The sequence below is a fragment of the Protobothrops mucrosquamatus genome, unplaced genomic scaffold (genome assembly GCF_001527695.2).
Source record: "Protobothrops mucrosquamatus isolate PMUCROS unplaced genomic scaffold, P.Mucros_1.0 scaffold1349, whole genome shotgun sequence".
In the NCBI taxonomy this organism is placed as follows: domain Eukaryota; kingdom Metazoa; phylum Chordata; class Lepidosauria; order Squamata; family Viperidae; genus Protobothrops; species Protobothrops mucrosquamatus.
The window spans coordinates 101,451-129,250 of record NW_015387545.1 but is presented as its reverse complement, the minus strand read 5'-3'; the positions used below and the strand labels follow the sequence as shown (position 1 = coordinate 129,250).

General features: G+C 39.7%; 1 protein-coding gene across 1 annotated transcript; it reads right to left on the bottom strand.

Annotated features, from left to right (window-relative positions):
- Window positions 1-27,737, bottom strand: GIPC1 (GIPC PDZ domain containing family member 1). The gene is made up of 7 exons (XM_015821563.1): window positions 27,713-27,737; window positions 18,733-19,064; window positions 18,128-18,313; window positions 16,402-16,582; window positions 2,815-2,927; window positions 2,241-2,322; window positions 1-1,995 (listed from the first exon to the last, which is right to left on the bottom strand). Exons 2-7 carry the CDS (start codon window positions 19,012-19,014, stop codon window positions 1,844-1,846), a joined length of 996 nt encoding a protein of 331 aa, XP_015677049.1. The 5' UTR covers window positions 19,015-19,064; window positions 27,713-27,737; the 3' UTR covers window positions 1-1,843.
- Between the last annotated feature and the right edge of the window lie 63 nt (window positions 27,738-27,800).

The window sequence follows — 27,800 nt, the reverse complement described above, 5'->3', positions numbered from 1 at the left end:
GGTCGGTTTGTTCATTATAAGTAACCGTTCTAAACACACCACCATGCACACAGTTTAATAGTATTGATATATTTTATCTTAAAGACAATTTACTCGCAGAATACAAAAGTATGCCCAAGGAGGACATGGTGCCTGGCTTCCCTAAGAGGTCTCCAGTGCCAGGACACAAGAAACAGCAAGGCTTAGCAGAAGCCTCACCTGCTCTGCGCTTGAGGTATGATCTAGAGGTCTGCACGCTCCACATCTTACCTGGAATTAGTGTTTTAGAGATACAGTAGGTGAGCTGAGGCTGTAAGGTGTACGCGAAGATCTTCTTAACTACTGAGTAATTACAGTAATGGATTGTGGCACAGGGGAGAGGCCCAGAATTTGAGAATGAGCAGATGGTTGAAAGAATATAAATAACAAGAAATTAACTGGGCCAACCCTAGGAGGTAGGTCAGCAGGACAAAATTAGTTCAGACAGACATTAAGAAGGGTATGCCCATACCTAGACAACAAGGAACTTCTGCGGTCGCCCTTCCTCCTGGAAACAGTCCCCAAATTTTGAAAAAAAAACAACCCTACTTTTGAAAAGAAGAGTTTGCTACAGCCAGCCTAGAAATGGAATATCCTAGAATCAGTGGGGTGGAGGAGAAAATGCCATTGAATTAATGATATTCAATACAGTGCCATCCCCTGAAAGAACACACACAATAGCCTTTGTACTATCCACACATCACGAGTTGCCAGGGATTAAAAGCCCAAATATAGAGCTAAAAAGGGCAAGGTGGATGAGGCTGAAAACTGCACGTGGCTCTGAGAGTGTAACATTCAAACAGCAGAATGTGCCAGGCCCAATCCATAAGGACAGGTACTCGGGGGTTAGATGTTACATACAGTATGTATGCTATATATGTGCTCTCTGTAGCGATTGACTGTGTGTGAATTATTTTCCAGCCACAATACTTGAGGCCAGATCAAGTTCCGCAGTTGATGCCTAGCAGAATCAGCAGCGATACTTCATGGTTGGAATCTCTTTAACAACTGATCGCCACTCATACACATATAATACATGTCAGTAATGGGATGGAAAGAAAGTTATTTCTTAACCTAGTTTGCGCTAACCTTGAGCAGAAGCATCACTGTTGCACCTTCTAGCTAATGCCTAAGTAAGTCACAAGGGTCACGGGGACAGAGAGGAAATGAGATGTTCCCAAATGGGAGGGGCTGTCTGTATGTGCCTCGTACCAACACAAATGACAGGTGAACTGGTGAAGGGTGATCAAGCTTTCAGAAGAACTAGGAAGTGTGTCTCCTCAGGCACCAACCTGCTCTGAGCAAATATGCAGAGCTAGGATCTCTCCTCCAGTTTTATTAGAACTGAAAAAGCCAACTCTGTCCATCCTTCCTTCAGTTCCCATGGAGAGTATCTGATGCTCAAAACAAAAACTGCTTGCCATCCATCTAAATCTGAATTGATATTCCAGTTATGTTTGCTCTCAAACCAGAATAAACTTAGAAATCCAACATGCAGCAGCCATACCGCTCTAAGAATAGCAAACTGTATGAAGCAACTGGTAGCACCTAGCTCAGAGTAGAAAACAGAGCAAACTGAATGGCTTGGTTGTACCCAGGGCTGAGGGAATTTCCAGCAAGAGGGGGCTGGAAGCAAGCAACAGCAGCAGAAATTCTGCCCCCAGTTCACATTACACTCCAGTCAATAATGCAGATTACTTATTGCTCTAGGACCCCTTCCAATCAGTGGGCCCAGCATCCAAGGGGAGGGCGCTGTAGTGTTCCAGATGCACCACTGGTCTGTCCATAGTTTCTGTGGGAGGGGGGGTCTAGTATGTTTACAGTCCTAGTAGCGCCCAACCTTGGCATCTCCAATGCTTCCCCAGACATCAAAGACAAACTCATCGGGGAAGGCAAAATCACCCAGCTGCTCATCCAATGCTTCTGCAAATTCATCAGGATTTTGCTTGTCCTTGCCCAACTCCACCATGGTAGCAGCTGCAGAGGAATAAAAAAAATCAGAAATAAGCATTAATTCTATCGCCAAACACTTTATAGGGCTATATGCATAGAGTTTATAGAACTAAACATAAATCTAAGGAAGGACACAAGGAAACCCTCCCATTTATTTATATTCCTAAGCACAGGAATAAAAACAGGTAGGAGTAGTTTGTGAACAGCCACAACTCACTTCTCGCCATCCTTCAGTAAATTAGGATCCAGATTAAAAAAAAAAAGCTTACCTAACTCTGTGTCACGGATACCCATGTAGCTCTCCAGAAGATCATCCACCTTCTCAATGGCCTTTTCCTCAAATGCAGAGGGCTGTGAAAAGGAAAAAAAAACATATTTGCCAAAATAGCAACAATATTCCCTTTCTGCTAGCTGAAAAAAACCCAATCCATATAACTATACCCAGTAAGACAGAACTGATGGTGGTTACAGTGCGGCAAAACAGAGACAGGAAAAACGAATTAAAAGGAACAATATGAAAGGGGGAAGAATTCTGATCCAAGATCCGCAAATGTAAGTTGGGTAGAGAAGCCAGACTTTATTATTGCTTACTGCTGATTCAGTCGCTCCCTCTCCCACCACTTTTTTTTTTTTTTTTTTTGCCACACAGAAATGAGGAAGGAAAGTGAGGCATAGAAAGATGAGGCAGCAGAAGTGATGCTTGGTGTGTTGCAGGACATCCTTCTCAACAGAGCTGTGTAGCTATCTGCTCTGTCTTGTCCTTGGGTGGAAGAAAGAGCTCCACTTTCTCAGCAGAGCTACTTATCTTTCTGACCAATGTAGTTGGGACCATGGAACACACACCTGTTCTTCCACGGTGGCTGGTCCCTTGGCCCGAAGACGCAGAGTACCCCTTCCTGTGCCAAGTTGAGCACATCCACTGTTTTTGCCTCCTTTGGACCTTTGACTTATCATATCTAGAACAGAATAAGAAAATGTTTGCTGAGCCTTTGTTTGGTTTGCACAACAGAAACCCCAACTTAAAAACCAACATTACTTACTTTCTTGTCCCCGAGCAAGAACAGCAAGAAAAGGGCTTATTTATCATTAGTCAGTATTATGTGTTCATAAACAAGTGTTATTTTTAAACTTTGGGGCGTGCCACTGCTGACCCATATTTTATTAGGTTTTCAGTTAACTTGTTAACATCATAGAAACACCATCATGTACATAGACCCTGACCCGGACAAGTTTTTACATTATTGGCATAGTGAAATGTTTATGAATTTAAACTCAAAGGAGTCCAAATCCCCAGCAAAGAACATTGAATCCTTTGGTATCAGTGACTGCTAGTAAAAAAATGCAGCTTCAAAAATGTTAATTATAATAGCCTGGAAAGAGCATTATAAAATCATATTTCAAAAATGTAAGTGCACACTGTCGTTGGTACTGGGAAGGCTACTTGGAATAAAATATGTGAGACAACATACTGTGTACCAATCAAAACAGAAAAGAAAAGATCTGCAAAACATAAAAAAAGTATCTGAATTGCAATACCAATCATAGGATAATATACCCACAATTGGAAGAGTGGAATGTCAGGGAATCTGATTTTTAAGTGACACTTCTAAAAAATTACTATCTACTGCAGGTCTTCCACATTCATTCCTCACTCATTCCAAATAGGGAAATAATAATAATAATCATCAAGTTTACTTACCCCAGTAAGTACATGTAGTTATACAATTCTTTCTGGCATGGCCTATTGTAAATCTGAGTGTACTTAAAAAGGGAATATCACCGTAACGACAAATTGGAGTACCTATGCCAGTGGTGGTGAACTTATGGCAAACGTGCCAGAGGTGGCACTCAGAGCCCTCTCTGTGGGCACGTGCACTGTCGCCCCAGCCCCGCCTCGCCCTATGGCCCCCTCACCAGCAGCCCCCTCAGAAGAGAGTCACCCCAAGTGTGGCCCGCGTGGAGGAGCGCAGCCAAGGACATGGCAGTCAGGCAGCGGGGATAGGACTCCGCCCTCACGTCCCATCACACACAGTTGATGCTGTGGGGCACGGGCGGAGGGCATGACCTCCATGGCACTGCTGGGCCGCCTGGGCGAGCTGCGGCAGGCCATGGAGGCAGTGAGTGGCCCTGTGGGCAGGTGGGGTGGGCAGGTGGGGTGGGNGGGGGGGCAGGTGGGGTGGGGATGGGGTGGGGGGGTGGAGCAGGCGAGGCCGGGGAAGGGCTGGTTTTGGGGCACTCAGTCTCTAAAAGGTTCACCATCACTGACCTATGCCAAAGATGATGTGGCACCCATCAAGCTAAGTAATGACTTTTGTGGTCCCACAGCACTTTTGCCTTTATGGACTCCTCCTTCCATTAAAAATGGTATTACAAATTATATTTTATATGAGTTCAATATTTTTGTCATATTTTTACAAAGAAATAAGGAATAGTAAATAATCTAAATATTATCTTGTAATAATAAAGAGTTGCAGATTAATTATGTCTATTGCACATCATCATTACTAAATTGTAGAACTCACTTTTTTTGTGGGCCCTAGGCACTGCACCTATTGGACCTAAGAGATAAGTTGTTCCTGGAGCACACATCGTAACTTAGAAGAGAGTGCTGCTTCCAGTGGAACAAAAAGGAAATATATAGTTTGCCAACGGATCCACATCTCTTCAGAAAGGAAAAAGGCCAAAATCCAGCTCTATAATTAACCAAAGGAAGCATGACCAAAAAATTCAAGTAAATGCAATACATGGAAATGTTTGCATATTTAAAGAAAGCTGTCACAAAGACTTTGCACAAGTTACTTGTCGTGGTTCCAGGTATCACTGTGTATCTTCTATGAAAAGAATGTGTATTCCTTGACAAATTGCAGTCCCCATTTCCTTTGGGTAGCCTTAGCAGATTCTTTCCAACTTCAAGGCAAATTTAGAAGGATCCTTCAGTTAAGTATAACTTTACCACTGCCAAGGCTTGCTGGAGAGGAATAGAACTGGCACTAAAATGTGTCCTTGCTCACTTCCTATAAACAAGATTTGATGTGGTGAAACTATGAGCTATAAGAGTCCTAATCTCCTTGCTATTTCCCTTGTTCTGCAATCTCTTGTATCTTCATTGCCATCACTAATTTGCACTCAGTCTAGTAGCAATTGAGGGCCTGGCCTCCGCATGTAGCTGTTTAAAAAATGGTTTGGTTGACTGAACATCTTTCTTCTTTTTTTTTTTTTTATAAAACTGAAACAACTCATTTCAAAGTGATTCCTATTAGAGTACTTGAAGAATTTATTTTCTGGCTTCCAGATACATTACAATATAAATAATCCTTTTTTTAAAAAAAAAAGGAAAGGAAAGGATGAACCCAACACATTTCATTTCAAAGGGAACATTTCATTTCAAAGGGAATAAAAATATCAGATATTGTTCTGCAATTCTATTTAGCATGACTGGTAAGGATCCAACTTGAGAATATTCTATTTACACAGTCATTCTCTTTTAACATGTATTTCTATGGGTTCTTGAGGCAATATTTTTTCCTTCCCCTCTCCCCAGTCATAAGCTCTTTTGAAATCCGCAAAGGAACTGTTCTTCCTTAATTGTACATGTAACAGAATATTTAGTAACTCATTTTCAAAAATTAAAACTAGTTTCTGGCAAATTGCTGCTATTTGTAACTGTCTTATGGAGAAAGCCCTCACAATTTAATACAAACGATAAAGGAAAACATGTCTGTATATTCTTAAGGCTGAGATATGTTCTATTTCTGGCATTTTTCATTTCTATCCTAATTAGATTACTATAAAAGTTATCTAGAAACAAGATTTAAACAAAGCAAAAATATGTTTCTTCTGAATCTGATTTTAAATATCTGCCAGACAAGATGGCTTTTGAATATAGGCCTTGAACATGCCAGCTCCCAAAAGAGAATTTTTCTACCATTACTTGTAGTTTAAGAAAGTTTTTGCTTACTATCTGTCCCTCTGACATGGGATGTTCTGTCCTCTTTCCTTAATTTCTCTCGGGTTAGCAGAAAACATAACTTTCAATAGATGAACACTGTCCCATTAACCCTTAAAAAAAAGATTGTGAAGACAGACTCTAAGTTTTAAAAAATAGGAGGGCAGATACAGAAGTGATTTCAAATCTATCAAATAAAACATTTTTTTCTTCTGCAACCACTGGTATAAACTACAAATGGAGAGCAAATTAAGAAACATATCATAACATTAATTCTCAAACCTAGTGACTGGTGTTAGCTATCCACTGAAGCAATAAAGTATTCACAAAAAAGGAGAAAAAGTTGAGAATTATTTTTATTATATTTGTGGTACTCAATTGTATCAAACATTTACATAAATATTTTTTCCTTAAAAAGTAATCTTCATACTAATTCAAATCACCACTTTAAAAGAAACTGGTATACAGGTAGTCCTCAACTTACTACCACAACTGAACCCAAAATTTCTGCTGTTAAGCAAGACATTTGTTAAGTGAGTTTTGCCCCATTTTATGACCTTTCTTGCCACAGTTGCTAAGTGAATTACTGCAGTTATTAAGTTAGCAACAAGGTTGTTAAGTGAAGCTGGCTTCCCCATTGACTTTGCTTGTCAGAAGATCGCAAAAGGTGATTACATGACCCCGGGGCACTGCAACCGTCATAAATATGAATCGATTGCCTAGTGTCTGCATTTTGATCATGTGACCATGGGAATGCTGCAACAGTCATGTGAAAAAGAGTCATGAATCACTTTTTCAGTGCCGTTGCAACTTTGAACGGTCACTAAACAAGCTGTTGTTAAGTTGAGGACTACCTGTACAACAATGACTCTCTAGAGCAGCTTTAGGAAGGGAGTGAAACAAATTCTGAAGCTTTCAAATGTTATCTTGCCCCCTAAAGGAAGCACTAAATCTGTTCTAAATTATGGGAGGTAGCACTCAGTGTGTGGTCTTGGAAAAAGAACTGGCCGGTTAAAGTTCCAATTGGGATCGGAAGGACACGCTATTCTAGGAATGGAGCTGGATGAGATACAAATGCTTCGGCGTGATGTTTCGAGAATAGTTCATGTTGCCGGATTGCAAAATAAACATCATAAAAGTCGATGTGAGGATTACAGCAATCTTTGGGTAAGTATGTTTATCAAGTGCCAAGCAGACTTTAAAATCGTATCTGGAACAGGCAATTGGGCTGAAGGGTAGCTTTTCATGTCCCCACCACAGAACTGCTAGAGACTAGAGAAATTCTGTCAAAGATAGAGTAAATGTGGAAGAAACCTCTGCAAGATCTATTACTAATGTAATTACAAACTCAGAATCTAAAATCGTAAGAAAAGGTAACAGAATATCCCTGAGTGAAAGTTTTGCATTTATTCTTCTTGCCTCTAGACCAGGGGTAGGCAACCTTGGCTCTTTTATGACTCGTGGACTTCAACTCCCAGAATTCCTGAGCCAGCATGGCTCAGCTTGGAAACCTCTCCCTTTCCCCTCAGCATGGCTGGCTCAGGAATTCTGGGAGTTGAAGTCCACGAGTCATAAAAGAGCCAAGGTTGCCTACCCCTGCTCTAGACCTTTCTTTTAAAAATGAATCTATAGTGTCACTTTACTTACAACGATCCTGAATTTTTGTCACATTTTTGTATCAGCTAACAGCATAACTCCCGATTTAGAAAACAGTTAACAGACCCGGTCTTGATTCTAGGGATCAATACGCTTCTTTTATCTTTACTTATTTTCAGTCTACTGGGTTCACCTGATCTGGCCTTACCTGTAGTGACTCACAGCAGCTCTTTCATATAAGATTCTTTCCAAACCTTATCTAACAGTGCTGGGGGACCGAGCTGGCAAAGTGCAAAACATATACCACATTCTACAGCCCTTCCCTCTATGGCCTCTTCCTGTATCTAACCAAAGAGGAGAAAAACATAGCATGAGCTTTAGGTGTGTTGTGTATACTAACTAAGCATACACTTGAATAGGCTACTTCTGAGGAATTGGAAGTCAAGACCATTTATGTGCTTTGCTTGTTTAGGCATGCACAGCGGTAATACTGCTTTTATTTTATCTGTTCTTCCAAAGGACATAAAAGGCCAGGAGATGGTTATGCATTCTCTTATTGCCAAAGTCAGAGATCGTAAAATAGTAATAAAAGAGCATGCCATGGGGAAGATATCACAAGTGAAACAAGTTAATACAGGTAGTCCTCGACTTACGACAACAATTGAGCCCAAAATTTATGCTGCTAAGTGAGACATTTGTTAAGTGAGTTGTGCTCTGCCTGGTTCTTTTCCTTAGTCTGTTAGCAATGTCTGTTTGGTAGAACAGGGGTGTCAAACTGCCGGCCTGCGGACTGGTTTCATCATACTGAAGCCACGCCCAGCCCATTGCCGGCAATGCAAAAAGAGTTGCAATATGTCGTGACACTTCACGTGACATGGTGAGTTTGATACCCCTGATCTAGAATGTTCCTGGTCATTTCTTATTGGTTCCCTAATTCTGTGCTGTTGCTACAAAATGGAACACCTTGGAGACCAGTGCAATCCTAACTTGTCAACAAGGCTTCATAACATTTGTGGCTTGGTATCTGCCTTTACTGTTAGCTGGGCACCCAAGCAACAACTTTTCATTGCAATTTACTGACAGCCGACAAGTATCCAGGACAGTACTCATCCAAAGGGAGAAACAAAGGATACACCAAAATGTGATGTGTTGCTTTACTCTGAAAACTACACGAAAATGTGGTGTATTTCTTTGTTTTGAAAACTCAATCATTGTGGCTAAACCAGAATCACAGCTTAAGTACAATGTCTGGGATTCACATATTTATTTAGCCAAAATGCAGCTTATTTGGTTTTAGCTTAGTGTGCAGATGTGATTGTATAAGGCAGGGGTGTCAAACTCGCTGCGTTACGTGACGTGTTGAGACGTATGGTGACTTTTTTTTCCCTTGCTGGAGCTGGGGTGTATTGTTTCCTGGGCAAGTCTGAAACTGGGCATGCTGGAATCCAAATTTAGGGAGAATTCTAATATTTCTCCTCTAACCCTAACATATTTATGTAACCTGCGATGAGAACTTTTTACTCAGAAGACCTGCTATGGTTAAAAATAATGTGCTGCTTTAATAACTCATGGTTGGTTCAAAAGAAATTGATGCAAGAATCTGAACAGAAGGCCTCTACTTCCTCCTGTGGCTTCTCTAAGATATTTTTCTGTTGCTTTTACTAAAAGGGTTAGTGGCTGAATGAAAGGAAGGTCAGAAATGGTAATGCAGAAAGATGACACTGCTGCAAGGAAACCAAGATCACAGAAAGAAGAGCTCTGCCACAGAATGAACATATGATGGCTACAAGGGCCTTGTTATATTCCACAGATACATTAGGCACATGTGATCCCTCTGACAGGCAGCATCTCCTAAGACTTAAGAAAATCTCCCCTTGATTACTTTTACCCTGGCCTAATTCAGACTGTAGCTATCAGTTTTTCATTGGATTGTTAGTCACCAGCTTTTCATTTACTATCAATTACCAGATTCAGAATGACCACATCTCAGAATATGGGAAAGGAAAGGAGAGAGGAAAAAGGAGAAAAAAAAGGTTTAAAAATGTTAAAATATGAGATGCAGAGAGATTCTATTAAACAATTATGGCATTTACTGAAATGTAGAAATTTGGTTTATGCTTGCAAACTGCTGCAAACATATATTCAGGCAGATGTATTCAAATATAGTTGTATGTATAGAGATACTTTTCCCACTCATAACACATTAAATGAAATATTTATGTGACCTGAAGAGAAACTAGTGTGTAGTTTTAATGTTTTAAATTACTTTTCATTATGTTATAATATTGTAATTCAGTGTTGCTGTCCAAATCTCTTATTCTGATCACAGAGCAAATAAATGTGTGTATGAACATGCTAAGTTTACTAGTTTTCAAAAAGATATTTGAAAGAGGGCCTATATGGTCCGATATGGTCGCTGTTACTATATGGTCAATGTTCTATTTTGGACAAAGAAAACTAGCAGCATATATTACATTCCAGAACAGTTTTTTGAGAAAGGAAGAAATATTGTCTGAAACCAAGGCATCCATTTCATAGCTCAATTCTCTTACGGTCAAAGATACCTGCCCAGAAGTGATTGAATTGGTTAGCTTAAAAAAAACCAAACAGTATAAGAGGTTTCATTTGAAAAGGTATCCATTCTATTCCTGGCTAATAACCTTTACGCAGGAGTAACAGATGAAGAAGCAATAAACACAACATTCCTGCAGACTTAGCAAATATTCATTCAGCAGGAGAGAGGACAGGTATGGTGAAAAACTGATGCACATACAGCACAATAGCTTCAGCCAATGAAGAAGTAAAGTGAACAGTCAAAAACCATCATATTTCCCAGAACCATCCAATGAGTCACTCAAGTAGGAAGGAATCTGCAATAGTAGAGGCCAACTGAAGAGTTGGGTAAGCTGAAGAGCAAATCCAGATGTACTGAGAAACTTGAACACTTACTCGAAGTAGTGGAAGGAAGCAATATAAATATTGAGTGAACTGGAAATACACAACTCTTAGATTCTGTAGCTATTCTAAAAGTGATCATGTAGCAGGCACTATTAAATGGAACAGGTTAGGTTCTAGAAAATACTCAGGACCAAATAATTTGTATAATATCTAGCCTAATAGAACCAGGACAGAGAAATTAAATGACAGCAAATACTGATAATCAAAGAGGATCCAGCTCCTCCTGAGAATACTCAATAAACACATGCAAACACACACATCCTCACCAAAGGAGCTTCCTGCATGCCTCATCCCAAAGCTAGAATGCTCCTGGCTTCATACTCAGCTAATGTAGATCGCTTCTCAGAATTCGGCGGGACATCTATAGGCGACTGCCCCATCCTTCTTCCCTCTGGGTTGCCACTATCCCCTTTGCTAACCATGGTATCTTTTCCTCAGGGCTTAACAAAAGTTCCAGATTGAGAAGCAGAGTGTCATGTGTCTTATTAACGAAACACTTAAAAGAACTTTTAGGCATTTTATTAACCTAAAAGCATTTATTAAGGTTACAGAGGTGTCAGTACGGCATGGCGGATGCTTAGATCTGAGATCCCAGATTTTCGCTGGCTTTGTCAGCCAAGTTCCCAAATGTAATCAGCATGGCACCAAAGAAAGTGTGTGCACACATGTATTAGTATATGTTGCTGAGTAAGAGGAAGGCAATCAAATGAAGGTTTAAGAGAATGAAAATTCTTTTTCACCCTTGACGTTTTTTTGCCCAGCTGAGGAAAATGGAATGAAGATGAGAAGTGGGTCTTGAGACACTCTTGTTTTCAAAAACGTACAGGATCCAATCTGGGCCAGTCACTCACTGGGACCAGAGGTTTCGTCTTCTGAGCTTTTGGACTCATGCTGGAGCCCATCCTCGGCGAACGTCTCGCTAGCAGAATGTGTCGTTAAAAATGCGCGTGCAGCTTCTCTCAAAGCTTTCCTCTTTAAAAATGTATTGGCCACATCCATCAGCGATAGCCCTATGTCACTAACACAGTCACTCAAGACGATTCCTATTTGTATCTGCTCCATCCGATTGTGCGAAACAGGATGTCTCGTTCTGTTATTACCGGGCAAGGCTGACCATTTCAAAGTAAACATTTCTTTCTATTGCAGAATAACGGGGTAGAGGGGGGGGGGAGCGGGAGAGACAACTTTTTATTGTGTAGGATGATGCCATCCTGACCTCTGCTGGTGAGAAAATGTTGCTGCATTATAATTCTAAATGGGACAGATGTACTGTAGGATTTCTCAACTTTAAGAGAACTTTTGAGAGAAAAGTATCCATATTTTGTATCCTTCCTGTCTTTGATCAAGTACCAGAAATGTCATTCCACCATCTAGGTCATGGGTAGGCAACCTTGGCTCTTTTATGACTCGTGGACTTCAACTCCCAGAATTCCTGAGCCAGCATGGCTGGCTCAGGAATTCTGGGAGCTGAAGTCCACGAGTCATAAAAGAGCCAAGGTTGCCTACCCCTGACCTAGTGCTTCAGATATTAGCATTATTTACATATTGTTTCATCATTTTTAAAGAGCAGGACTGTTTCTTCTTTGAATTCTTTCTCCCATGGATGGTAAGAGACAAGCAAGGTTTGTACTTAAAAGTCCCATAGGAAGATCTCTAAGAACCTCGTCTTCCCTCTTTCTCCTTTCCCTCCCTTAAATTTGTATGACCTACTGACAGCTTAATTTGGGAAGATATTCTCAAAGAAGGACTTATTGAAGGTTAAATTAGAGGGAATATGTTCCCAGAGCAGATCCCTACATATATCCCCGTATGTTTTATAGGATATTTGGAAAAGAGATCCTTAAAGATGAGACAGCTGACAATCTTGTGCAAGTGAGAAAATTTTAGACTACAGGAAAAGTCCCAAAGGGGCTTTTTTTCCAAAAAGTAACTGGACTTTTTTTTTTAAAAAAAAAAGTTTCGCTTCTTATCTGAGAAGCTTCTTCAGTTTAGAACTGAAGAAGCTTCTTGAATGAAAAGCACAACTTTTTCAAAGACAAAAAAAAAGCCAAGAAAGTCTAGTAGCCTTTTTTGGGGGGGGGGGAAACACCTTTGGGACAATCATGACCTGGATGACTGAGAATCTCCATAGACATTGTGTAAAAAAAAAAAAAAAAAAGATACACCCAGTCCCAAGCTGGACACGGCAAAATTGGTTGTGCAGAATTCCTACAGGGCCATTTCTTCAGTCTGGTCTCTGGAGTTCTTTGTGCTGTATTGGCTTCAAGGGAAACCACTTATCACGTTTCCATATGCATTCTTTTTAAACCAGTGGTTCTCAACCTTTTTAATGCCGCGACCCCAACCGGTTGTAAGTTGAGGACTAAACCGGTCATAAGTCGAGGACTACCCAACCGGTCGTAAGTCGAGGACTTTGCTTGCCCGGGAGCGCCACGCATGTGTGGTTCCACCCCCTGCGCCGACCGAGGCGTAGCTGGCAAGCGGCAGAGACGGAGCAGGCCGACCACCAGCTGGCCCAGCCCAAGGGAGGTAAGGCACCCGCCGGAAAAGGGGAAAAAAATGGCGGACAAAAAAAATGGTGGACAGCCTTGCTTGGCGACCCCCGTGAAATGGTCGATCGACCCCAAATGGGGTCCCGACCCACAGGTTGAGAACCACTGTTTTAAACAATGCTTCTTGCATTGGTCAACCTAGGAAGTGTGAAGCCCTGAAACTCACCAACCTATGCCAAGTTTAACACAAGCATTTAAAAGTATAATTAAAGGACTCCGTTCCCGTACCTGTGTGGGTTGGGCGTTCCCTTTCCAGTGGCTGCTGTTCTCAGGGAAAGTCCAGCTTCTTTGGCTAGTTCAACAGCTAAACTCCTTTCTCAAACTCAAGCTGCGCTTATCCGCTGACTGCTTCTCATCTGCCTGAATCCAGATGACTGCTAAATGCCAGCCAAGACATACAACCACCCCAACTAGTGGCTAATAGGACAAATAGTTATCCATTCAAACTATAATGTCTAGGCTTGTAAAATAAAGTTCAATCTATTGATGATGTGATGGGGAAAAGGAAAAAAAATGCAATGCGTGGAGTGATCAAAGGCTTAGGCTTGCCAACTAGAGAACGCTTTTCATATGCTGGATAATGGGAGCAGCGCTGATATTTCAGCAGAGAAAACCACCAATTACAGTGTAGAACTGTGAATATTAAAACTGTATGGGGTGCAAGGTAAGGGAATACTGTAGGTGTAGCAAAATTTGATTGCCTGATTTTTTTCTTTTACAAGCTCTGGAATGGGAGGGAATGGAAACACAGCAAAGGAGTTTTGTGGATGTGGCCCACATGCTGTTTAAGAGGCCAAATTCCATTTGCCCTATAAGTTGAGTGCCAGTAAAAATAACTCATTCACACTAAGGAACTACCTCACGTTCCTTGATATAAACCATGTTGTAAGCTGCCTAAGAGTCACCATGTGTGAGTTTGGCAGCCATATAAATTTGTTTCATAAAATAAAATCTTGAATTAAATGCAATACAGCATTTTTTCCTAATTTCATTATTATTGTGATGATAATCTAGCTATATGTATTTCAGCATAGGATGTAAATGTTGTAAACAACATTTACATCCTTGACTGAGTTCAATTTATAAAACAAGGAATAATCAGTAGTAAAGGACTCAAATATAGGCTACGTTATCTACTACCCTGTTATCCATTGCCCTAAGTCACAGTGTTGGTAATCATGGCTTTTTAAATAAATAATTGACTGGGTTCAACTCAAAACACTAAAGAAGAAGCTGTGAATTAGAAACCACAAAAGCAGACATTCACATTCTACAAGCCAAAATATGATTTTAGTTTGGGCTTGTTGAAGTTAATGAACCCTGTCACACATTCCATATGAACTTTATCTTATTAAATTACATACTTGCCAACTTCTAGAGAGTTCTGAGTTTACTTGCCATGAAAGGTTCACGGAATTAAGTCTTTAAAATGTTTTATTTGCTAAAAAAAACATCAAGTCAGAAAAACATGAAACACAAATGTCTGTCAGTGTACTCAAAAGAAAGCTCTCAAAAAATATTAATTTTGAGCTGCACTGGAAACTCAAGAGGAAAGCCCTGAGGAAGATGGCCTATAAAATTTTAAGAAGAGGCTGGACAGCCATTTGTCCAAAATGGTATAGGGTTTCCTGCCTGAGCAGGGGGTTGGACTAGATGACCTTCAAGGTCCCTTCCAACTTTACTACTACTACTACTACTACTACTACTACTACTACTGTTGTTGTTGTTGTTATATTATTATTATTATTATTATTATTATTATTATTATTATTATTATTATTATTATTAAAAAGCCTTCCTAGTTAAGTTTCGCTACAACTACTGGCATACCCACCCATGTAAACAACAGGTGCGTTCAGATTTGGGAAGAATGCTTTAAAATGTTTTGAACAAACAGCATAATGGGCTGAAATGTTTGTGTTTATACCAATTCCACATTTTTGAAAATCAAGTCATAATGAGAACAAGCAGCGTAATGGGCTAACATGTTTGTTTTATACCTATTCCACATTTTTGAAAATCAAGTCCTAATGAGAATTTTATTTAGAAAAGTCTTGAGTAACTCCAGTATAATTGTACCCAAGTTCTTTCTGTGCTGGTGAAATAACGAAGGGGAAAAAATACCTAATATATCAGGAAGCTACTTCATTGCTACATCTGTATCTCTCACCTTATTTTAAGCCAGGGGTCTTCAAACTTGGCCCTTTTATTCCTCAGTGTGCCTGGCAGAGGAATTCTGGGAGTTGAAGTCCACAGGTCATAAAAGGGCCAAGTTTGAAGACCCCCGTTTTAAGCTTTATATCACATACTGCCTTTTTGCTCCTACATGGATATAACACAGAAGATTAAAAAGAAATTATATAATTTTGCGGTTGGAACAGAGCAGCAACTTTACTCATCAGAATACAGAGCATAGATAAATTAAGGGGACACATCTACAACCAAACTATTTTTAAAAAAAAAAAAAAAATACCTGGAGCTCCCTAGATTATGCTGCTAAAATTTGCCAACAATTCAAATTACTTAAATATTACAAATAAATTACTGGCAATTTTAGAACAATCCAAAACTAAACACCATGCATTCTTCCACACTGCTGTTAGCACTATTTTATACAGAACTTAAAATAGATATTCTTTAGTTTTCTTGGCAACAATACCAACAGTGATTTGCCACTGTATCCTTCTAGAATATTTTTCCAACTTCCCAAACTTGCTTATTACCCAACTATTTCCATATGGTTTACTTTCTAAAGATTAACCAGCTTGACTCTGCTTAAATTCTTAAGATCAGCCAAGGAAATGATCAGTTTTGCTCTTAAAAATATTACATACCCCTGATTTAATTGTTTTTGTCAATTTTCTCATTAAGCAAACCTTATGGTCAGTTGAGTTTATTTTCCTCATTTCCAACCGGTGATCCGAAGGATCAACTCTGAAAAGAAGAGCCCAGCCATCACAACATTTCTGACAATATAGTTCATCTGGACAAAACTATAACTTTAATAAATAATGTCAATGAGAAAATATGTGTACTGCTAATTTGCTTTTCTGTGACTTGCCTATTTTTTCATCTGAGACAGTTTAGAGCAGGGGTGTCAAACTCGCCATGTCACATGATGTGTTGCGATGTATCACAACTTTTCCCCCATTGTGGGCGCAGTTTCGGCATGACGCATCTGATCTGTGGGCCGGCAGTTTGACACCCCTGGTTTAGAGCTAATATTATGTTACATCCAGTTTCATATCGCTTCCTATATAAAATCATCTCAAGGCAGTTTAAAATAAAAATGTGCAATAACATATTGGATTAGAAATATAGCTGCATATTTTCACTTATTTTCACAATAGATTAGCAGCATTATTAATATATACATACCAAAAGCCTTTCGGGGTTCAGTCAGCTTCAGAGTAAAAGTGCGACCTTTGGGCAAATCCTTGAGCATTTTTGCAACCTCATAATGCCGGCAGCCAATGAGACTTTGACCATTGATGGACTCAATCATATCTCCAACGTTAATAATTTGGATTCGGTCAATAACACTCCCTTCCTTGATTCTCTGTCAAAACAAATGAACAATCACTATGCAGATACAAACCAAATAAATTCTTGAAGCTAGATAATTTGAAAAACTTAGAATGAAATGCAACCAAAAAAATAAAACAAACTAGATGAAAGTAGCATTCCATACAACAGGAGTCCTCAACGCCCGGTCTGCAGCATGCCAGCAAGCAAACAAGCAAAGCTCCATCCTTGGGATGCAGGCAGTATTTAAAACCACACCCCCTCTGGCCCATGGAAAAACCTTTCTCCATGGTACCGGTCTCTGGTGCCCAAAAGGTTGGGGACCTCTGCCTTACAATCCTAGTTCCCCAAACAAGAGACATACTCCCGACTAAGTGACAAACAAAGCAGTTCATTTAATCAGAACTACTGTAATGGCAGAGCTACTCTTCTCTTGAACACATTTCTTCTACCAGGTTATTTTTTTGGTAAAAGCTTTGTCAAGAGCCTAGTTATGGAGCTTTTTGCTTTGTACACAATCTGGCATTTCTTTGAATTGCACAGAGAATGTCTCTATATCAGGCCTTCAAGTTACTAAATATATATGAGCAGAAAGAAATCAAGCTCAATATTAAGAGTGTAAACCTTGCATCCAACAACTCTCTATTTTACCTTAGGATGTATGATGCTCTAAAATAATGGTTATGCATTACTCTAATTCAGAGCTGAACCTGCAACTTCTACTTGAGAAACGTGATTCATAATTGCACTTATAACTGACTCACAGGGAAGACGGGTAGTGGCCCAACCAGTCTACTTTACTCATTTCTTCTAAAAAAAATCCCCCACAATAATTCACACCTTGAAAGAAGGCCATGTTACTAATACCACGCCCTTAGACAGAGTCTTAGAAAAAAAAAGATCGGATGAATGAGATGAATGTATATTAATCCCCAGGAATTTATGGCAGCAGATCTGCTAAAGCTATGTTTTTCTTAATATCTGGTAAAGCAGGATAATATCATTCCTCCTCCCTGAGACTACAAATTAGAACTGAATGAGAAGACTCTCCATGTTCTGTTTTATATATTTACTGCATGTATCAGTAATCACAATGTCTTTTTGTGGATTAAACATATGAAATCAATGCAAATAATTCCTGTCTTTAGAAGCTCGTTAGAAAGTACAGTTACCTGAAAAGAAGAGAAAGACTAAAACTGGACCCAATAAAGCCTCATTGTAGCTGCTTTAAACTTTACAAATCCACTTATCTCTGTATAGCATTGAAAAAAAAATAGGACCTGATAATTTCACACGCCTTCAGCAAATACATTATCCATGAAAGGCCTTGTTATGAAATCACGTCATTTTGGGCTCACTTTGAAAAAAACATTTTCTCAGAAAGATGAAAAAGAAAAAAAAACTAGCTGTGATTGGATTTCTATAAGCAATTGAAGACCTTTGTTTTTCAGAACTGTAGTTTTTGAAGGACAGAGCAACCAAAACAATGGACAGAGAAAAACAACAACCCAGAATCCTACCACTCCAAAGAGCAAAGCAAGAATTCAACAGGAGGCTATACGTGACCATTCAAAATTACCTTGATGAAAGCATAGCCTGCACCATTGTCTGTGATAGTCAGGCCCAGGGCCTCCTCAGATTTGAACACTTCCACCTCTTTCCTCTGGCCCTTTGTGTGGGCAAAGATAAAATCTTCCAGGCCAATCTGACCACCCAATAATTTGTCCATGTCCACTTTGTGGGTATTTAAAGTGCAGAACATCACCTAGAAAGATATCAAGGATGTACAGTAAGAATCTGATATTGTTTGAGATATTGAGGGTGCAGGATATAGCTGTTCCCTCAATCTATGCCAGGGGTAGGCAACCTTGGCTCTTTTATGACTCGTGGACTTCAACTCCCAGAATTCCTGAGCCAGCATGGCTGGCTCAGGAATTCTGGGAGTTGAAGTCCACGAGTCATAAAATAGCCAAGGTTGCCTACCCGATTTATGCAATAAAGGACCAGGAGACCTTTGATCACCAACAATCATCTAGATTCCAAGATATGTATCTAGATAACAAGCAGATATATTAACACCCCCAGTTCACCCAAAATTATTTCCCCATAGATCAGGTCTTATATAAAATCTACCACACATGCAATTAGCCTACATTAATCAGGTAATACAAAAGATGTGTTTACCTCAGTTGGGGATATATTAAAGGCCTCTGCAATTTTGCTGTACAGTTCCTTGACATTAGTAAAGCCCTCGATCCGACCCGTGGGACTTCCATGGGCTAGCTGGGTGTGGAACACAAGTCGAGGACGGAGGCTGGCCGGTGGAGGGGGGAGTCCAGGCTGAAGTGCTGCCATGCCACCCATACCACCCACCCCCATCCCACCCAGGCTACCGCGGATGGGCTCAGCTTCCTCATTTTCCACCAAAGGGGGGGCCTTCTTCCGGCGGCCTAGTCCAAGCGGCATGAGGGAAATGTGTCCAGCCACTAGTAAGAATCAGCTACCAAGATATTGACCTAGAGGTAGATAAGATATGGATGAGATTAATTACAGTCAATTTTTTTTTAAAATTTTATTTCTTTAATACATTTAAATTAAATATATTTAATATTTACATGTATTTATTTATAGGCTTTTAAATCTTTTAAAATTTAATATATAAAGCTATCTATTTCACATACATGACTGGGTGGTTTACAGCAATTATATATAACACCAGAAAACAATAAAAAATACAAAGAAAAAAAATACAGCCATGTTAAAACCATTAAAACCACTATAATAAGATATAAAGCTTTTCAGCTGCTTATTGTAGATGACCAGGCTGAGCCTGAGGGAGGGGTTCAAATGTGTCATTAGCCTTGTCCCTTTGTGCCCACAAATCCAGCCACCTTGAATTCTGTTGATTCTTATCTACCGTCAATTTGCTTTGACTATTAGTAGTCCAGATTCTTGTAAAGAACATTGTACTGCCTGGACTTGTGATTTTCTGTGCTTGATACATTCACAGCATTCAATATAATTATCAAACACAATGTCTTCATGGCCTTTAAGAAGACCAGTAAGATCAGGCTAATCTAATCTCCAGGGTGTAATGTTTCAAAGATGGGAATCACGACAGAAAAGGCTCTCCTCCTGGGCTCCAGCAGATGACATTCCTTTATAGATGGGATCCAGTGTATGCCTCTTCTGTCAGATCTAATGGGGCGGGTAGATATAACTGAATATCAACAACTTAAGATATGCGGATGATACCACTCTAATGGCAGAAAGTGAAGAGGAACTAAAGAGCCTCTTGATGCGGGTGAAGAAGGAGAGTGCAAAAGTTGGCTTGAATCTCAACATTAAGAAAACCAAAATCATGGCATCCGGCCCTCTCAATTCCTGGCAAATAGATGGGGAAGAAATGGAGGTAGTGACAGATTTTATTTTCCTGAGCTCCATGATCACTTCAGATGGGGACTGCAGCCAAGAAATTAAAAGACGCTTGCTCCTGGGGAGGAAAGCTATGGCAAATCTAGACAGCATACTAAAAAGCAAAGATATCACCCTGCCAACAAAAGTGCATTTAGTCAAGGCCATGGTTTTCCCAGTTGCAATGTATGGATGTGAAAGTTGGACCATAAGAAAGGCTGAGCGCCAAAGAATTTAGGTCTTTGAACTATGGTGCTGGAGAAGACTCCTGCAAGTCCCTTGGACTGCAAGGCATTCCAACTGGTCAGTCCTGGAGGAGATCAACCCCTACTGCTCTTTAGAAGGCCAGATCCTGAAGTTGAAACTCAAATACTTTGGCCACCTAATGAGAAGGAAGGACTCACTGGAGAAGGGCCTAATGCTGAGAAAGATTGAGGGCAATAGAAGAAGGGGACGACAGAGAATGATATGGCTGGATAGAGTCACTGAAGCAGTAGGCGTGAACTTAAATGGACTCCAGAAGATGATAGAGGACAGGAAGACCTGGAGGAACGTTGTCCATGGGGTCGCGATGGGTCGGACACGACTTCGCAATTAACAACAGCAAGAAGATATAACTGGGGAGAGGAGGTCCCTCAAATAACCCAGTCCTATGCCATGTATGGCTTTATAGATCATTACCAGACCTTTGAATTGCACTGGTATCGCAACCAATACAGCTCACACAACAGAGGTTCCTCAGGCACAGGAAGATTTCTCTTTACAAGTTACATTCAATACAAATATGAAGGAAGGACTGCACTTCACTTATAGCAATAAGGAAACTGCAGTACCATAATTGAAAAACAGAAATGCTTTGAAGGAAGGCACACTGAAATTAGACAGTTAAGTAATAATTCCTCATTTACAGAATACAAGCAAAATTGAATACCCGAGACATCTCAAAAAACAATGGTCGTATCTTTTAGAGAATATAGACTTGGCAAGAGAACCTTAATTATATGGATGAAACTCTTAGGAAGGAGTTCTCAGAATGATATATAATGGTAGGTCAGAGTATTTATTACCCTACACAGCATCTTCTGCGACTGGCAGTAGCCCTCTAGGGTTTGAGGCAAAGAAATTGCGCTATTTGCTGAGCCTTTTTATTGGCATTTCCTGGGGTTTAATCTGGGACTTGTTACATATAACACATGTATTTTCCTGTGAATTACAGTTCCTCCTTTAGATAATTAATCACAAGATAATTTGCCTGCTTCTTGTAGCCTGGGCTGGTTCACACACGAATGCTTATCACTTGATAATAATGACGTGGAGCAATTAATTCTCGTGCAGGAATAGACCAACCTGACCCTAATGCCACAAAGTATGGGAAGGGAACCTCTTCCCCTCACTCATTTTCAAAGGCTACACTTCCTTAAGTGAGCAATGTCATATCAGCAGTGGGAGTGTCCAAGGTTTTTCACTCTGTCTTATTCATATATACCTGAACTAAGATATTGATTGCATCTTGTTAGATGTAAAATTTATTTTCTATAGTCACCCATCTCAAATCTGTGACTCTGAGAAGAAAATAAGATACTAGACTGAAAGCGGAGATCTATTCTTATGCACTAATATATTTAACTCCTCCTGCACCATATTACAGGATCCTTAGAACAATGGAAAAAATGTACAGACTAGCCGGCATAACTACATTTTCACTCTTAAATAGTTGCGTTAATTTTATACTCGCTATATAAGAAGCCATTGTTTGAATCTTAATTTGGGTTTATATTTATTAGTCTGTGTTCCAAACCATGTACATTTACATACATATGTAACCATCCACTTTTCCCTTCCATAGTAATCAATGTTATAAGAAAAGCAAAGCAAAGGAATAGCAATTGAAAGACATGAGATAAAAGAAAGGGAAATATAGCTCAATCTGGTTTACTCCAAAGTCAATCGCTAATGCACATAACTTTTCACTGTTGTTTCTATCATGTCCATAACATAGATCACTTTTTATTCTTTAAACATCCCAACACTCCCTCTAGAAATATACCAATTCTTTTTTCATATATTTGTTTTGTAACCCAGTGCTATTCAATCTCTCTGGATGACTACTTCAAAACACTTCTTCCTTTTTGGCCATCCACTTTTGTATTCAGCCCACATTCATTCTTTCGTCCTTCATTTATTCTTGACCCCATCCCTTCTAAATTTACACACATTCTGCCCCAGCATTCAGTTTAGTACTGCTGTATGTTTCTTCTGAATACCCTACTTTCACTTCTACACAGTAAAGTGATCAAAAGCACATTCCCAGAGACATACACTTTTCTTCCCTGACCAGCATTCATTCCTCACAACAGATCACATATTTCCACAATCTTTCTGCCAGTATATGCATATCTTACACAGGGCAAGCAAATTCATCTATTTGTTTTAGTTTTATCCTTTATGTATAACTTGCATTTTTCACCCTGTCTTCTTTTCAAACACGATCCCTTTATTTTGATATATTGATTTTCAGGTGCATATTTCTATTCCTCATTGGAATTTACAAGACAACGGTTGCTGCAACTAACTTGAGTTCTCAGCCAAAACTTTTCTTCTGCATACAAAAGTAAAAGCTCGTTCACAGGCTCAACCCCTCTAATATCACCATAAACTTTCCTGAAAGGCTTATCCATTAATGCAGCAGCCCCCAACCTTTTGGGCATCAGGGATTGGTTCCATGGAGAGAGGTTTTTCCAAAGTGTGGTTTTGTGTGCTGCCTTCATCCCACAGATGGGGCTTTGTCTGTCTGCACAGCCTGGTTTCTGGTATGCCACAGACTGATGCCGGTCCACAGATCAGGTTGGGAACCTCTGCATCAATCATACAACATTTGCATTAAATAGTCAAGGAAGCTTCACATAGCTGTGTTTTACTCTCTGTAAAACTTTTCTTAGACTTTTAGAGCATTCATTTTAATTTCATTCTCTATTATAGCACTATCATTCCCATAATTTCTAAAACATGTTGTCCAGCATTCCCTGATTTCAGGGGGTTCCTTTTAATCGCTACTTTACAATCATTCCTAAGGAATAATTGAGGATTCCAGAGTTCTTCCCTTTAGTTAAGAAAAGACCAACTAAAAAAACCCCCACAGAGACAGCTCGTTAAGTAAATACCACCAGATATAATAAACCAATATTTAAAACAATGTCAGAGACAGTCAAGATTTTGTGCTGGCAGTTGTAAATAGAAAACAAATTATATGTTACTATACTGTAGAATCAAAGTCAACCATAATAGAGGCAAACCACATCTTTGTTCCAAATATATGAGTCCTTCCTTAAAAGGTGGTTACTGTTGTTGAGAAATTACCAGGACACAAGAACCAGTACAGCTGCAAGCTATGTGCCCCCCAACAGTGAGAATTGCAAGTGTCACAGTAGGCTCCATTCCAGAGAAAAGCTTCCAATCTGTCTATTCACAAATCAGGGTGGAGAACACCTATGCAAGTTGATTCAAAGCAGAGAAACTGGCTCCAGGGAGTTCCTTAGAGGGTGGGACGGCAAGGAAACATAGCCAAACTATGTTCCACATAAAGAATTCAGCCAAGTTACAGGGCAAAGCACTGCACAATCTAAGCACTGCCTTTTTACCCTCAAATAACATCACAATTATCCAACAAAATTTGGTCTCATTTCATATTGCAAGTTCCAGTATACATATCCAACCATGTTCAGGTCCTAGATATAATAATAGTATTTTGTATTTACAAGCCTCCTTGGCTGCTTTCTTAAACTCAGGCACACCATCCAAGATCTTATCTTAAACCCATTTTATTCAAGATCCTCTCCCCAAATTTAGAGCTTTGCTTCCATTTCTAAAAACTGCACCTAACAACACCCACATTCTGAAATGAATCCAACAGAACTATAGGAATTTATACATTTTTAAATTAACTCTAAATACTTTTTTCATGTCAAGTTTCCAAAGTGCTGAATTAATTGGTGTAGACAGCAGATATAGAGTGTTGACATATTCTCCCCATAATGCAGACATTAATGCCTCCAGCCTTCAACTTCTGTACAGCAGTCCTGAATTTCAAGTTTTGGGGTGCCCGAAGCAGATATAATTTTGGGAAATTAAAGAAATCAAGAACTGTTTCATGAACTTCTTGTAAAGCTGTTCACTCAGTCTTGTTGACATTCCATATTGAAGAAATTCATCCGTAATGAATTTGTTTAGAATTCTAAGTTCTGAACAAATTAAAGCCTCAAATAGATCAATCTGACAAATATTCTGTGCTGAAATAGGAATTACCTTACCTATATTAACAGCTGAAAGGATGTTTACCAAGTCCCTGCTTAAAATCTGTAATAGAGATGGCTGTGAGATCACTAGATAACTAGCCAACCAGCATCACTTTTTTAATGGCTAATGCATACTCTAGAACAGTGGTTCTCAACCTTTTTAATGCCGCGACCCCAACCGGTCGTAAGTCGAGGACTAAACCGGTCGTAAGTCGAGGACTAAACCGGTCGTAAGTCGAGGACTAAACCGGTCATAAGTCGAGGACTAAACCGGTCGTAAGTCGAGGACTACCCAACAGGTGGTAAGTTGAGGACTTTCCCTGCCCGGGAGTGCCGCGCATGCGTGGTTCCGCCCCCTGCGCCGGCCGAGGCGTAGCTGGCAAGCGGCAGAGACGGAGCAGGCCGACCACCAGCTGGCCCAGCCCAAGGGAGATAAGGCACCTGCCGGAAAAGGGGAAAAAAATGGTGGACAAAAAAAATGGTGGACAAAAAAAATGGCGGACAGCCTTGCTTGGCGACCCCCGTGAAATGGTCGATCGACCCCAAATGGGGTCCCGACCCACAGGTTGAGAACCACTGCTCTAGAATAGATCAGGGGTCCCCAACCCCCGATCCATGGACCACGCTGTGGCCTGCCAGAAACCGGTCCGCACAAACAAGCAAAGCACCATCCGTGGGATGCAGACAGTACATGAAACCACGTCCCCTCCAGTCCACGGAAAAACCTCTCTCCAAGATATGAAGTAAAACTGTTATTTTCTTTTTTTAAAAACTCTGCTTCAATATGGGTTTCTCAATCCAATTTGATGTTAAACATTCATTCTGATGCCATCTCCATCTATTAGTGATAGATACCTTTAGTTTTTGTCTATCCCCAGCATTCTGTTCCTGCCTGCTTATTTACATGGAGATGTCTCACTAAATTTTAAAAACTTGGTAACTTTACCAGCTGTTGTCACCAATATTACTACTAACATTTAGATTTTATAAACAAGATGACTCCTTTAGGACTTAATATTTTAATTACTCCTGAAGGACTAAAGAAAGAGAAATAACAGAGCTTAATAAAACTGCATCAATATAAATGAGTATTTATGTTAATATGCCCATTAATAAACACAAAATAGAGAAACTACCATTTCTTATTAATATACAGAAATTGTAAATATGGAAAATTAATATTAGGAGTAATATATTATAAATAAATCTTTTATGTATTAAGAACAAAATGAAAGAATAGTAATATTTTAAATTATTTAGGCAGAATATTTAAGGAAATACAATTTTTTTTCTTTATTATAATTCAGTCTGTTCCATAATTACCATTCAAGTGCTTATCAGCAGAGCTGCAGCCCAGATAGCCTTGTTATTCTCTCTAATAAGATAAGAACATTATGGCTGTGACTTTATCCTAGGTCGGACCTAGGTCATTAAAACATATGTGAGCAAAGGTCTTAGCTATACCAATATATTGTGATGCAAAGTAGGAAAGGAATATTTCAGGATTTCAACTAAGCTATTTTTTGTTTTACTTAAAAACAAATATTAAAAATGATGGCTAAATCTCAACTGAGCTCATGCTAAATTGTTGCTCCCTGAATTATCAGAGAAAAGATAACAAACAATATCCCTGGCTAGAGTAGCTATATTTTTTTGACTCAGGGACTAATGGTGAATGACCTCCTCATGACAAACAAATAGACATTGGATGGGAAACCAGAGAAAAGATGAGCTATCTTGTAGACATTTGTGTAGAACAGAAAGCTTATTAGGAGCATTATAGCTATATGCAAGAATACATAGCATATATGCTATAAAAACGCACATTATTAGAAAGTTATATCATATTTATACATCTTTCCTAAATATTTTGCTGATTTCAAAGTCTTAAAAATTTCAAAGAATTTGGAATGATGAAAAATAGAAAAGAACATTAAATGGTTAATGTGGTTAATATGGATAAAAACTGGTGACAGGAGAAGGCAAGAAAAAAAAAACACTTGGCAGAAGGCTGCTAAGGTTACCCCATAACTACTGAGAGCTCTATCAAATCTTTATTGGAAATCTTCCAGAAATAATTTTAGATATTTGCATGATTTTCTGGCAAACAGATAATCAACTTGGTATTTAAAAGCTAAGCGATTGTTCAAGATGTAGAAGGCCAGTCCTTTTATATTCAATTGTTAATTTACATTTATTCATGTATTTATTTACTTACTACAATTTACATCGTGCTCCAGTCAGAAAGGATTCTGAGAGAACGACATATAGGCAGAGATTAAAAACATGGAATCACAAGAATAAATCATCCACAATCCCCAACTAATGTGTAGTTCTGGCTACAGGCTGGGTCTGACCACCATTGGGTTGATGTAAGTTACTGGCCAAATGATATGGAAATCTGAAGTCAGAACTATGTACTACTTATTACCTTACCTAAATAAAATGTAACTCACCTTAGCATACAGGGTAAAATAAAAGCATGGATTATTGCTTAATGGTTACTAGGCTATAGGCATTATTCAACTTCTGAAACAGCATAATTATAAGAAAGAGAGAATCCTTGTTATGATCAGCAATTCATGTTACAAATCCAATCAGAATTCAGTGAAAGGATAACCGATAAATAAGAGAAATGGAAATTTTCGACAGTTTGGAAAGCTGTACAGAACACACTGTGAAAAATTAACCCAAATCTTACAACGTTTGGTTTTCTGTTCAGTTTCTTAGGAAAGACAGGAAAGTCGGTTTCCTCTACGAGTCAGCATTTGGGTGTAGCTACCAAGTTACCTCTATACTTACACCAACAATTAAAGGAAAACGAAGGTCAATCATAATCCTCCCATCAATGAGAACAGAGGTATCTTGCCAGTACATTCTTCTACCCCACAAGTATGAGGGACAGCAAAAGCTAAACATAAAATTCCCTACATTTTGAATGTGGGTACTTAAAAGTAGCCACTAATTAAGATGCCCCCCTTGATTTAACTTGATCCACTGCCTGTAACCCGAGGACCATAACATCTGCTTAGAATTTACACCATGGACGCTCACTTTAATTTATCCACATCCGTGCCCCCCCCTCAAAAGTGTGAGAAAAAGAAACTTAAAGTGCAAAAAAAAACAAAACCCGATACAATCTACAACTTCCATTCAGTAGCTCTCCGATTCCTAGTTCTCGCCTCAACTGACAGTTGTCCCAAAAAAGATGCTCGCGGGCAAATGCACTTCATCGGATTGAGTATCCAAGCAACCCCGGCCGGGTTTTCGACATGTGCAAACACGCAGGAAGCTTGCTGGGGAGGGGGGGGGGAGAGTAGGGAAAGAGCAACGGATGCTCGGACGCCCGGGTCCTTCTCCAGCTTTTAGCCCCACCAACGCTTCCTTCCTGCCTGAAGCCCCTTCCCGCTCTCGAAGTTCTCCGTGAAACCATCCGCCTCTTTTCCCCTTTTCCTTACCCCCCAGTCCGTTTCTTCTCCGGGCCCGTCCCTCAGCCGAACTACAGCCCGACACCGCCTGCCTGTCCCTCAAGAGAGGGCGGGACCT

Coding starts and splice junctions, on each gene's coding strand:
- GIPC1 (XM_015821563.1), bottom strand. CDS start 19,014: ATGCCGCTTGGACTAGGCCGCCGGAAGAAGGCCCCCCCTTTGGTGGAA. Junction 18,314..18,732: donor TTAATATATCCCCAACTGAG/GTAAACACATCT, acceptor ATATCTTTCTAG/GTGATGTTCTGCACTTTAAA. Junction 1,996..2,240: donor TATCCGTGACACAGAGTTAG/GTAAGCTTTTTT, acceptor ATTCCTCTGCAG/CTGCTACCATGGTGGAGTTG.